This window comes from Saccostrea cucullata, unplaced genomic scaffold (genome assembly GCF_032062105.1).
Source record: "Saccostrea cucullata isolate Sc308-1 unplaced genomic scaffold, CSIRO_AGI_Scuc_v1 ctg1, whole genome shotgun sequence".
Taxonomy (NCBI): domain Eukaryota; kingdom Metazoa; phylum Mollusca; class Bivalvia; order Ostreida; family Ostreidae; genus Saccostrea; species Saccostrea cuccullata.
The window spans coordinates 1,348,713-1,363,673 of NW_026920581.1; the positions used below are offsets into that span (position 1 = coordinate 1,348,713).

The 14,961-nt window shown below is 32.4% G+C and overlaps 1 protein-coding gene across 1 annotated transcript; it reads right to left on the bottom strand.

Moving 5' to 3' along the window:
* Window positions 1-9,198: 9,198 nt before the first annotated feature.
* LOC134251862 (uncharacterized) lies at window positions 9,199-14,897 on the bottom strand. Its single transcript, XM_062734289.1, has 8 exons — window positions 14,714-14,897; window positions 13,150-13,896; window positions 12,705-12,837; window positions 12,177-12,462; window positions 11,258-11,483; window positions 10,728-10,902; window positions 10,182-10,235; window positions 9,199-9,669 (listed from the first exon to the last, which is right to left on the bottom strand). The coding sequence occupies exons 2-8, from the start codon at window positions 13,856-13,858 to the stop codon at window positions 9,435-9,437; spliced, it is 1,818 nt and encodes a 605-aa protein (XP_062590273.1). The 5' UTR covers window positions 13,859-13,896; window positions 14,714-14,897; the 3' UTR covers window positions 9,199-9,434.
* Window positions 14,898-14,961: the final 64 nt, after the last annotated feature.

Genomic DNA, 14,961 nt, shown 5'->3' on the forward strand with positions numbered 1-14,961 from the left:
GAGTGAATAAAAGCTGCCGGATCCCTCCGTCTCTTTTATAGTTTTAACTAACATCATGAAAAACATACGATATTAATTTTATAAGAAACAGAGCGGCTGCGGTATTTTAGATTTTGATTGATTACGTCTGTGTTGTTTGCGTCCATTCAAAGAAATTTGATCAATTTGATAAGAAAACTATGTTTAAACTTCTCATGTCTAATTATGTCTTGAAGAAACTTATTTTGATAAGGTACTGTAAAATCACAAATCATTCGCTCCTCACAGTCTCAGAAACACATGCACTGTATAGATCGGTTATTGCATAAGTATTGAAAATGCTGAAAATGGAAATTTTTGATTAGTAGTTTTATTGTGTGTAGTATACAGTTACTGACTGAGTGAAATATAATTTTTATTCCGATGTTAATTGTTTCAAAATTATAAAAACAGCGCAAATGCCGCTGCAATGCAGTAATTTTGACACCACCGTCATGCGCGACGTCTAATATATATATATACATGTATACGAGTACAGTTTTTGTAGTATAAAATTGTAATACGATTGGAGAATGCTCCAAAAAGAAAAAAAGAAGGAATGTACGCTAATCCTCCATCTTTTAAAGATGAATTTTATGCAATAAATTTCCATTCGTAACAAAGTTCAGGTCTGTAACAATCCACCAGGCGCCTGGCAGCTGAACTCCATCCTATTATCATTTAATATAAGACAGAATAAAACATATGTACATGAACAATTTTACTGAGAATTTTTAATCATCAATTTTCATCTTACTCAATGATACTAATTGCAGATGATATGATACAAGTTAACTCTAAATTTCGACACATGTATGGGGCACTTCTTGAGACAGACCTCCTGTGCCAAACCATTATGTTTAGTAAGAGTCTTCGAGAACTCACGATGTGACAAACTTGCATCCACGTTCTTGATTTTTTTATTATTTTTTTTGCAGATTTATGTTCATTGTAAAGGAACCGAAGACTTCTTTTTGTTGATATAACCAAGTATGATAACCCATATGAGGATACAGGAAGTGTACATCCAAACCTTGGCATTTCATGTCAAATAGGTCGTTGGTGCATTGCATGACGCGAGTGTAACACTGCAAAAATCAGTTACCAAACATTTGTATTTTGGCACTAAAAATGGTCTGCGATATCTTTTTAAAAAGGGTGATGAAGGTTAGGAAGCATATGGCGACTGGCGCATTTTTCTATTCAGCAGATTTTTTAGCTTTTCCAAAACTGCTCTTGGCGTGCACGTGTACCATAGTGAAATCAGCTTTAAAAGTTTATTTTTAATATATGAAAAAGACTAGATATGTCGGTTTGACACGAATGCTCCCGCTAACATACAAAGTTTAAGATACTTGTTCATTGTTAAAATCCATGGGTGTGAAGATAAAAATGGGCGGAAATTGCACAGAACTGCTGTTTTTGCTTTTCTGGAATAAGTTGTCTATATTGAGTAATATTATAATAAACTTTAAGCTAAAACTTAAAATAGTGATCACATAGAAGAAAAGTAGTAAAAAATGTCTAAAACAATGTGATTACTTTTAAATTATGAAAGTTTAAGGGCCATTACCTTCGGAAAGGTGGGTCAATCAATACGAAACCCACTGTAAGTCATCAATTAAAAAAAAATCAAAGAGCATCATCTATAAGCACAACAACAAAAGGACTGAAGCACAACATCAACAACATCAAAAGAACTGAAGCACAACATCAACAACAAAAAGAGGACTGACGCACAACAAGAAGAAGACTGAAGCACTACAACATCAAAAGGATTAAAGCACAACAAAAACAACAGCAAGAATGAAGAAGAACTACAACAACAAGACTGAAGCACAACAACAAAAAGAGGACTGAAGCACAACAACAACAACAACATGACGGAAGAAGAAATCCAGAAAGCAGTAAATTTCAAAGTACAAAGGCCTTAACTTTTGTAGAAATTAGTCATCAACCTGAAACTCATAAAACAGTGAAACTTTTTATGTATTTAAAACTAACAATATTTGTAAATATATATGTCAATCGTTCGAAATTCGAACTTGATCTGTAAGTCTTCAAAATCAAATAAATAACCAACACCAAGCCTATCATACTCTATCATAACAAAGAAGTTGAGACAACAAACTATGACGGAATGACAGAGTAACACTACATGCCCCTTCATTTCATGGCGGGAGCATTAATGGAATATATAATTGACTGGGACAAAGTATTGCTTATTGTGCGTAAATATATAAAGTTATTCTAAGGCATCTTCCAAAATGATCAGGAAAAAGAGATCGAGAAAACGAGCTAACCGCAATGTAACGAAACTTCACACCAAGATCAAACAGAAGCTCAAGATTGGCATACACGCTTGGTAAATTTAAGGAATTCTCACCAATAAGCATTTGTTTTTTGAAATCAGTTGTATAAAGGAATTCTTTAAAGTTCTAAACCAAAAATTGCAACTATACGGAACATTAAGAAATACAATTTTTGTAGATTAAAATTGATGGGAAAAAAATTGGTTGAAATTCAGACTATACAGAAAGAAATAAGGTCAAGGTCAATAGAAGCGCAAATGACATTAAAGTCATCAAGATTGATTTGTTATTAACTTTAACGAAACGTTTTTTTGTTTTTTTTTGAACTGAGCAATTATGATAATACATTTTTGTAACCACCCTCCCAATGAGGAGGGATATGGGAAAGAATCGCCCAGTCGTTATAACTTTGCAAGGGGTCAATCCTCATCATACTGTGGCCATAATGAAGTTTCTACTTGTAGCTTGACTTTTTTTCCGAGATTCAATTAAAGAACCCCCCTGATAGTCTTTTGTTTTGGGGTATGTGTTCAGAATTAAATGTACATGTAATTTGAAACAATTCAAACCAAGAACAAACCTTTTGAAAAGGAAACTACATGTACCCAGCTTGAACTTTGTAGGATTTCAGATTTTAATTTTTAAAACGATCCTTGTCAATAAATTTGGTTTTAGTTGTTGAAGATCGGCTGTTTCAAAGATTCAATAAGAAACCAAACTGCGTATGTGCAACCTTTTTCCAAACATATTTATTGTCAAGCTTATCTGACATAGCCATGTAGATTTGCAGATTCCTTGCTGCGTTATACTTGCAACCCACACAAACTATGCATTGAAAAACCCAACAAAAACCAATAGTGTATGCATTATAAAATTGTTATTTCATGACTCTGAGTGCATATCTTATCAAAACATCTAGAAGTACAACACGTAAAACCATAATATAGGGATTTATTCTTTATGACTTTTGAATAACTTTTATAATTAGGAATAAAGAATTTCGATTTTTTTTCTGATAAAAAATGCTATTTTTATCAATAAATTTATCGCAGCAGGAACGATTTACATAAGATTAGAACAGACTCAGCTCTGATTGAACTAGAAATGAACCGCCCTTTCGGCATCCTCGCAATGCCGACGGTTCTGAGTCAACACGTTGCCGTAGGACCACGGAGTGTTGACTCAGTACCCCTGACATTGCATGAATCCTTGGGGGGGGGGGGAAGGTCCCCTATAAGATTTCCAGAAACAAATCTTGGGTAGAAGTTGACTAGAAATATGCCCGAACACAAATGCGCTAGCAGCTTAGGGCTTCTAAGTATCGCAAAATAAAATTCTGTACTAGTAGATATGACATTTGAGGAAAATATCTTGATGTTTTCTTAAAACAAAACATAGTGACCTAAAAGCTCGTTGGGAAGGTCAGGTGCAAAAAAAAAACCCACACTTAATCATCATCAAATTATTTTAGAAAATAGATTCATTAAAATATCTTGCATAGATTCTTTGAAATTGGGTCAAATACAGATTTTTTTTAAAGTGAGGTCAAGGTCAAAGGGAATGTTTAGGTCAAAAACTGTAGATGCATTTCAAAAGACTGAACCAAAATATGTAAGCTTATGAAAATTTATAAAAATGTCTTTTATTGTTTATCTCTTAGCTAAACTCAATTTCAAAAAAAGACCATGGTCAAAAGAAAGTAAAGGTCAAAATATTGATTCAATTGAATATCTCTCATCAATATTCATATCATTTCAAAAAAAAGTTTCTTGGAAACTGATAAGAAAAGTGAGGTCAATGACAAATTAATTTAATTTGAATAGCTTTCACAAATAAGTATCAGCATACTAGTATATGGTTTGATTAAAACATCTTCATATTCTTTAAATCTTGGTTAAACACAAAGTTAAAAATGGTTAAGTCAAGGTTAAAGGAAAGGTCACCAGCTCTGCACATTGTGTCATACACTGTAAACTACCATTTTATCTTCACTGCCACAGCTATTTAAGCTCCCAATGGGAAACCAATATTGGATTGAATGTGCCATAAACTGGTCACAAATCCAGACAGCATCTTCACTGAGGGAACCAGCTAGAAATGAACTACACATCAACATACACAAAAACTGAAGCTATTGCTACATCACAAAATCAAAGCTTAGAGGTCACACTTTGATAAACATTAACTAGGAGATCCCATCATAATAAAATTTATAAACACAATTAGAAAGAAATGACACCCCTCTCAGATATAATAAATACAATGTGAATCCATTATGAGGCACTGTCCTTACTAGGTATATGAACACATAAAACCAATGATACAATCTTTATATCAAGAAACAACTAAGTACATATCATGGCAAGATATATTTATTACTAAAACAATTAAAAACATACAATATCTTTGTATCAAGACAATATTTTTCACAATAATAAAATGTGTATATTTCAATATTAAATGACATTCAATATCAGTTGTAACTTTGTTCATTTTGGTTTCTTTACTCTCATGCTATTCAAAACATGCCTTTTTTTACCTTCCCTTTCCCCCAAAAATTCAAATTTAACATTTCTACCAGATCTAAGCCTTTTTATAACATTCTATTATTAAGATACATATAAAGTGAAGGACATTTCCTTATGAACAAACATCAATAAAAATGATATAAAAATCTAATGCAGAGTATTACATAGTCAGATTGTTTTAATAAGGAAATAAATCTTTTAGCCTTTTGTTCATTTTCATTTTTGTTCATTTTCTGTGTATTTAAATCAAGTCAGCAAACAACACTGCTGGAATGTCAATACATATACAAACTTCAAGTTTAGCAGTTTCTGAGGGGTATGACCTGAAACTCTTCACATATGTACTTGTGGTAAGAGTCTCCGATTACATGTCCCCTTTCCAAATATTATACATTTTTCAAATAACACTTATTAGAATTTAGAATGATTACAATAATACACATTTCATATTAGCTCAGAGAGCTATCAGTGGATATGTACAGTATAAGAAAACCTGAATGGATTCAAACAGGAAACTAATGACATAGAACTTCTGTCTAAACATTCTAATCACTACATATCTTATCAATTACATATAAACAGGATTAAAGATGTGTATGCAGGAAGCAAGTTAAACAAAGCTTTCTAGCTGATTTTAACTACTGTACTCAATGGCCTTTTTGAAATAGAGGAATATTTTTTTTACAACAGTTTTGTGAATCATCTTGTGAAATATTTCAAAACTGAGTAAATCATAATTTCTTTTTTTAATTCAAAATTTTTGTTTATCAAATGTAAAGATATGTGCTGATGGATTTCTATCAATCTATTTAACAATTAAGCCAATTACTCTTAAAAGATGTAAATTTTTTTAATTAAATGGGTAAAAAACGTACAACTGTACACTTTATTTCTTAAAAAGTTAACTGGGTCACAACTTTTCTTTTCATCAACCAATGAATGACTTCAAGAGTATCATGTTGCATCATGGGTAAATTTCAGCAAAGACAAATCAAATTTTAAGAATATAAAGTAAGATAAATAACCTAGAATTCAATAAAAGAAAAGATCACAATCAAAAAACAAAATCACAGATCTTACAGAACATTTATAAGCTGAGCAAAATAAATTTCAAGAAAAACAACCCTTTTCTTCTTGGAATGATAAATGATATGAAAGAAAATCACAGTCTGACTGAAAATTAGCTCTAGAAATGGCATTTGTATATCAATAAAAAAAGGTTAACATTGACCTGAAAAACTTCCACAAATTTTGAGTCTTTAAAGCATTAAAATTCAATGAATATTATAATTAAATCAAATCATTACATGTATGTTCTGAAATAATAACATCTTATGATCTATTAACCCTTTCTTCTTTGAACCGAAAGCATTCATGAAATTAAGATTGTACGGTAAGTATAAGTATGTAAAACATTATAATGCCACTTTCATTGAAACAAAACATAATAGTCATACACTGTAACAAAATATAATCAAATAAAATCTCTGAATCTAAAACAACACAAAATAATAAACAGTCCTGCATCATTTTGCCCTGGAATGCATTGAACACTTTAACAAAACAACATATTCAAACCAAACCCCTTCTGACTGTTTACATGTGACATCATCAAATTTTGTAGTTTAAACACTGTTGATCTCACTTCAACTGTGTCCAAAATGTTTTACTGATATTCTACTCTAGTGAGAAATTTAATGAACTCTAATTTGGTATAATTGCCACTTGGGTATACATTTATGAGATTACATGTAGATTTTGTTTCTAACCTTGTCAGAGAAACCTCTGGCAAGCAGTAAATGATTTTATTAATTGTCAGGATGTGAAAATTATGTAATACTTTATACAGAGGGATATTTTCACCCCGTTTTATTTTTTACCCGTTTTCTCTACTCATAGGTGGTCCAATTTTAAAACAGGTAAAATTCACGTACAGAACATGATATAATCTCGAATAAAACAAAATTGTGTCTGGGTGAATTTACAACAACTAGGGTAAAAGTGTTTGCAAGTGTGAAAGTAACCCTCTATAGAGTATTGTACACAAACATTGAAGAAACTCAGTTATGAAGAGAAAAAAAGTTTTCATAATATGTGCAAGGAAGTTCCCTTTACAATCAATTTTAATTGTCCCGACATTAAGAGTTGTATCATTTGAATAAGATAAAATTAGTGACTAACTTGTACAAGAAAATAGAACCTACCAGTACAGTAAAACTCGTTTAGTACGAACACGGATATAGCGAATTCACGGATATGGCGAAGTTTTTCTGGGTCCCCGGCAAAATTCTTAACAAATCTTTGTAAAATTTTACGGTTATAACGAACTCTGATATAACGAATTTAAGGATATAGCGAACTGATTTTGAGTCCCGTTGAAGTTAAATATAATAAAATTTACCTCTTTTATAATGAACTATCAAAGATTATAAAAAATTGATAAATTGAACTGACTTTATTTCCTTTTAGCATCTGTATATAAAATTCAATTCATAATAAAACCTTTAGTTATCGAAGATATGTTTTGTAATATTTGCTTCCTTAACGTATTTGGTAGTAATACTTGAAGGAAAACATGTATATTGCAAATTCGCTATAATGATTAAACGAATTCATTATACGGATATAACGAATTACGGATATAATGAATTAAATTCACAGGTCCCAAGGACTTCGCTATAACCGAGTTTTACTGTAGATATAAACTCTGCATGGGCCTATACATTGTTCTTTTGTTTTCATTTGGCACAACACTAATTTGTAAAGTATAGACATGGATAAGTATCAAGCTTGGAAGACAACCACTTAGCTAAATATTATGTCATCTATATGGCACACATTACTTTATTTATAATACATGTATATCTATTTTATGAACTCTACATTGCCTACAAAATAATATCAATTTTGCTACTGATTAAGGTTTTTCATGTGGCAAAAATGCCCAAATTTTTCAAAACCTTTCTTGTTTACATAATATTTGTAAAAGTACATTTTAGTCAGGGTAAAGATTCTAAGAGATCTATGAAATTGAATAAAAAAATCATTTAAATTGAACCTGCATGAATAATGCCTCTAAAAGAATATCAGTGAGACTGGCATCACATACTAGTATCTACACAACCATATACGTACTGATTATCTCTACAACAGTTAATACTATACAGTATAAACTCTATCACTAAAGCCTTTATAAATATAAACCCTTGTTAAATGACTAAAACTACAACTGTGCCAGGCACCTACAAACATTACTGACAACAGATTAACTGAGGTATATTATAGCTACCCTGATGATTCACAATTTACCTGACATGATTACATATAGGATATACATGTACATATACTAATAATAGAGAGGTTAAGTATTTGACCGTGTACGTCTACTTGTACGTGTAAACCTAGAAGTGATTGCACACATACGCGTAACTATCATTGTTTTCTGTTTAACAATTTGAACGTGTACCGGTACGTGTAAAACGTCAAGGCACTTTACAATCCACTTGTATCAAATAAATCTATGACTTGGAATAAAAAAGATACATTGGATGTTCGTAATAAACTCTAAACTTCATACCAAATACTGACTGAAAAATATTTATTCTGTAGTTTGAGTTCAAGAAGTACAAGTTGTACACAATGTGTACTTGTGAATCTACACGTTGTGTACAACTTTTAGAATTACGCGGTATGCAAAACTGATGATGTAAATCGCATTAAATTAGGGGATTTCCCTTGCTACACGTAGACGTACATGGTCATCTGCTTAACCTCTCTAATAACTTTTCATTAGTCTAAACCTTCAAATTATGTTCTTGCTATTCAGTTTTCATTGTTTTTTTTTTCTCTCCTTAACATTCTATTCACTTATTAATAATAAAAAATTAGTATTTTGATTGTTTTGGATGATATTTTTAAGAATTAAGAAAAAATTATTAAGATCTATTTTTATTCCTGATTTTTTTTTCTCTCTCTCTTTCATTAAGGCATAAAAAAAAATCACAAGGATTTGGTCATAATAAAAAAAAACTATTTCCATAGTACTGCAAGGTAATTAAATCTGAACACAGAAAAAATTCCAATTAACAATGGTTACATTTTTATCAAATATTTGTACCCTTAAATCCACCTTCCAAAATCTTCTGATCTAAATATTTGTTTACAATAACCAGAATCAAAAAGGCACATGAATGAGATCAAAGTTTGAGAATCAAATATAAAGAATTATTCTTTCAGAAAATTTTCCTGTTTTTCTGTTGAATTAACAAATGTTAAAGAATACAGAAAAGATGGAGGAAAAAAATAAAATCTACGAGTTTTCTCCCTTCCTGAATGAAAAACATGGAAACCTACCGGTATATAGATTAGTGATTCCAAAAATATATACAAATATTGAACTGTACAAATTTATATATGAAAATACCCAGAGACACCTATATAAAACAACTATGCTAATTTAAAAAGAATAAATTGTAGAACTAGTAACACATTGCCATATTTCTATACCCAAAAATTTAACAACTACACAACAATAACTGCCTATGATTCTGATACTTCTGATTTTGCTTACTAGAAACTACTTGGAGAAATCTTCTACACTAACTTTCCCTTTAGCTATATTGCCATATGTGTCCTCAACAAAAACTGTGACAAATGAGGCCCCCAATGGGAGATTTCTGATTTGTGTGGTCCTCAGCTGAAATACAGTTGGGGGTGTGTCCTGAATAAACTCCCAGAAATGGAACACCTCCCCCTGAGGAAAAGATCTCAGCTCCACCAGTCGAAGACCATTGTTGGATTTCACCATGTTCCTAAAATTACAAGTTTATAAATGTACAGAATTTTTTGCCTGTTAGTAACATTTTCCCTAAAATCAATTTTATTGCTGGTGAAAATACACTTTTTTCAAATGAATCTAAAGAAAAGTCAATTCTCAGAACTTTTTAACCACATTAATGACAAAATGACAATGTTTGATTTATGTGAGAAATATTATAGAATCAGCATCATCTGTGAAGAGAGATAACTGTTACATGATAAACATTGTTGCATTAAGCCACGGGTTTTGTGTCCATTCTATTTCCACAAACCTGTGTTTGTGGAAAAAGAATGGACACAAAACCCATGGCTTGCGACAATGCATGATAAAATACTAATTTTTTCAACAACAATATGTCTTTAGTTCTGCTCCATATTATTTGAATTTCATTTCAATGTCTCCAAAATTGGGATAAAGATAATTTGACACAAAATTGTTATCTCTACAAAAAAGATCATTTTATTTGGCAAAGGTTCATTCTACCTTATTTATTGAAATCCTTACCCTGATATCTCTGGTTGTTTCCCCTGATTTGTTGGATTGCTTTTGTTGAACCATCTACATAAGAATATAAGACATAGACAATCTTAGTTAAATCACATCAATACATAATTCTGGCACTGATATAATCAGCAATATAAAATTAAGGGTAAAACAAACTTAAGGAATTTTTGTCTTTTTACCCAGGTATCCCTATTTTAAAAAAAAAAAAAAAAAATTTACACATATCATCACTCAGGCATTGATTTACAATCTCATTTCTGTCATTACCTTAATATGTATGTCTGACTGTTATATATTTAAAGATCATAAGATAAAAAAAAAAAAAGAAATACTGTTTTCTGCATTTTTAAAACTGATTTACTATAAATCATTCTGAATTATGAAAAATAAGCTTTTATTTTACAGATGCAGAGCAGCAGTGTCCATTAGCAGTTGATATAAATCATATATGGCAAAAGACATGAATTTGCTTACAAAACATTTAACAAATGGCACCTGAATATTTAAGAATTACAGTAATTTATAATGACCAGTTGAAGCCAGTACCTGTGAAAGTAGAGCAGCACGGCTGAGGAGCGGTACCAGTGGGCACCACCATCTGTAAATGACAGCTGTTGAGTGGGTGGCTCTTCGGGAGAGTTGGGGAGGGTCAGAGGTGTAGTAGAGAGGGGTGAAGGTGGGGAGGAGGCAGAGCTTACTGAGGAACAGGAACTGCTCTTCTCTGGTAAATAAAATGGTATCAAAATAGTTAACAAAAAATGTAAATAAAAAACTAAATAAAATGTGGACTGGTATATATAACTAAGCTTATTAATCACTGAACATTTAGATCTCTGCAAACAGCAAACATGCCATGCTGAAGTTTAACTCAATAAATAAACTTTGAGGTAAATATCTGAATTTACATAAAGTATTTTAGTCATTAAATGTAGTTTAGCAGCAATCATTTAGATTAATGTAAAAAAAAATCCAAGCTTAACAATCTATGATTCTAAGATAATAAGAAAATATGATTTTTTCGAAAAAATTATTTGAATCACTGCACTAGTATTTAAATTTATGTAGCATGTAATTACCCCTTCTACACTGAGTTTTAGCCAGCACTCTACCATCCACTCCTAATAACAAGTCAGTGATGATCTCACATCCTATCTGGTCCGATATCATCTGGTGCCTTTCTGTTCCGTCATAATTCCGAGAACTGAACGTCAAACTTGTAGGAACTAAGGGCTTGAAATTTGACTCTACATTAACAACTAATGGTGGTGGGGCAATGTAGCATTTAGTCTCCATTTTATTGTACTGAAACAGTTGAAAAAATCAATCATGCATGTCATTTTGATCATGTAAATATACTTAATTAAAACATTCTCATAATGATAGTTAGTCATTATTATTACAGATATACTGTAAACCAACTTTTATTACTTATTTCGCGATACCGGGGATAAAACGATTAATTTTCGATCAAGCATAATAGGAAAATAGTTCGCGGCGATAAATATTATTATTACAGATCGCACGCGAATAAAAGTTGGTTTACAGTAACTGAAATGCAGATGTATTACATACATGTTATGAACATCTTTGTCTTCAATCAACATGTTTTTATATAATGATTCTAGGGCTGGGTATCAATTGAGCCAACCAAATTTGAGCTACTGATAGCCATACTGATTGACCAACAGCTGCAAAACAATATGAAGTCCCGTATAATCCCATAACCGCCCCTGTCCCTATAAGCGCCCCCTAGGTCTTTTTCATCTGTCAGGAAATAAGGGCCCCCTGTACAGTGATTAAAATCATCTAGAATCATATCAAAAGGCTGCCAAAATTTGAAGAAAATGATAATGAAACTTGTCTATTATCCAATTTCTCAGCGGAAAATGAATCATTTAGCATAATTTGGGTTGATTATCCTCACTTAAGGTAAAGTTAGACATTGGAGGGTTTTTTTTTTTTTTTTACAAATTTCTTGTTCAGAGAGGTGTTTACTTTTTTGACTGGATTTTGATAACTTGTAGAATTTGTTGTATATGCTGCTTTTGATTCTGTGCATTTGCCGGACTCTATGCTGCAGACACTACTTCTGTCCTCACTAATGCTTCGTTCCTGAGTTGACCGTTGTTTAGACTTGTACCGCTGTACAATGAAGACCCTATTGATGTCATCAAAGCCTCGAGCCATGACCCCAGAGGGAGTATGAGCCAGGTCAAAAGTGTGTCCCAACTCGTGTAAAGCTGCCCCCAGGCCTGTGGCATAGTTGGCCCAGTGGTACTCCCTGTAGAATAAGTTTATTGAAACAATGTTAGCATAATAAAGGCTTAAACTGCTTAAGGTTCATCCCTCTGGCCTCTCTTCACATATAAAGTGTACAAATCTTTCTGAAGAAATCATATGAATCAATTCCAACAAGAGTTATCTCTCTTATGAGAGGGTCAATGAACCTTACAGAGGAAGTTACAATTTTGCTTTTAAAATTGAGAATTTTAATAATGTGAGTGAAGAGAAGTGAGATGTTACCTGTATGCACTATCATCCATATATTTCTTCCTGTCAATTTTACGAACATCTGTAAATCTTTGATGTATTTCTGAAATACTCCTGGCCCAGGTGTGTAAGTTACCAGTACCAAACAAGGCCAGGCCTCCCCCACCTGTTAATGTAAATATCATCAAAAATAATTTCCCTGATCATCACTTTAAACTAAAAACTATATATGTTAAGTCTCACAAAAGTACCTTAAAAACAGAATCATTAGCGAGGATTCAATTTTGGCATTACATTTGTATTGGTGATTGCTAACAATCAATCTGTTTCATACTGGCTGTAATAGCTCTTTTCCTTGACATTATAAAATTGCTAAAATTACTTCCTGCTAAAGACGCATATATCATTTGTTTTGGGATAAATCATTGAATTTGCATTTTGCTTCCATTAATATGGTATTATAAAGAGAATATATTACCAAGAGCAGCATGGCCTTTTGTGTGTTTCAGGATATCCCCATGAGATCTTGGAGGTTCAGAGTTTTCTGGTAGAGAATATCGAGTAAAAGACATAAAACAAAACCATTTACAACAATCTTTCTGAGTAAAATTAGACATCATTAATTCTTTAGCAAAATGTGTCCAAAGTTCATTTCCTGTCATGGATTGAGCTTTCTCTAAAGTCAACTGACTTCTGAAAATATGGCAGAATGGCTCATACTCTTGATCCATTTCAAGCTGAAAAGTTTTATAACCAAACCCATGTTCGTTTAATTTTTCTGCTGTAAAAGTTTGGACTAGCATAGCAGCCAGTGTCACCCTGTCTACTGCACTAAGTACAGAACAGTCTTCATCCTCGGGACCTTGAAAATTCCCATCGTCATCACTACAAATTATATACACAGGTCTAACGAAGAGAGGAATCTCTGGAATGTAGCGATTGAGGGTCAGAACTAAAACCTGGGATTCATGAATGAGGCGGATGACATTTTCTCCGACTTTTAACTCGACCAGTACTTTGAAGGCTCCCTCCACAACTGGCCATTTGATTGGCTGACAAGGCTGGACTGAGGTGTTGATAACTATGATGGACCCATCTGATGTGGTGGAGTCGATATCACCAATCAATAAAGGAAGGTGAAGGCTGAGTGACTGGTTGTCGTGGAGATTGTACACTCTTATAACCATCCTGGTAGTACCATCTCTCTACCAAAGCATATCTTGCCCTGTAATAGTATTGCACATGTGTACATTAACATTATAGAAATGGCTCACTTTACATTTAAACTAACAGTTTGTTTATTTATTCATATTCCTTCCTTTATTTTTTCTGAGTATATCCATACTGTATACTTGTCTGGTGTATTTTGTAAGTGCATGAACATTGGAACATGTCTACTGATGGATTTAGAAGGGGGGCTTTTATGTCCAAAAATATGCATAAAATATAATAAATAATTTCGGGCCCCCCTTTTCAAGATTCCTGGATCCGCCACTGACCAGGATTCAAACCTGAGTCCACTGAATCACAAGTCAGGTGCTCTCCTATCTGAGTTATCTAGCCACGTTTGAACCTTTCTGAAACATCTACTTTATTCAATTGCTACATCTATACGTATAAATATACTGAATTTATAATTCTGAAACATCTACTTTATTCAATTGCTACATCTATACGTATAAATATACTGAATTTATAATATATGTCTGGAGTAATTTAAATGGTGTACTTTGCTACCTTTGAAGGAAGGAGAATGGGAAGAAAGTATTCTCCTCATCAATATCATTATAAAAAAGGTTTTAAAATTACACATGCAATACTGAGAATCAGAGATTTATACTGTTTTAAAAAATCAAAAAAAAAAAAACTTTATGAGGACAGAATCAGCAGGTTTCATTTTTTTCAAAAAAAGCTTTTATAGCTAACCCTGCCTACCTCTGACAACCTGTAGACGATGGTAGTGTTCAACATTTGTTATATGGAACAGCTGACACCAGCTGTGCATGAAACTTGTTACATGTGATGTATAACTTGCAGCTTACCTTTTTATTCCGGACTCGTGTTGCCCTCTTCGGGGCGCAAGGATGTTATTTAAAAATTTGGGGGAAAACAACATAAATGATATATATTTAGAACAGTTAGTTATGAAATAAATTGCGGTAAATAAAAAGAAGGTGGAAACCTTTAGTTTAGACCTTTGAGAAGTTGGTTAATTTGTTTACATGTAAATATTATCCGCATTTCGAACTCGATGATAATTGGGGGTATGGAACCACAAGGGAGCCGAATA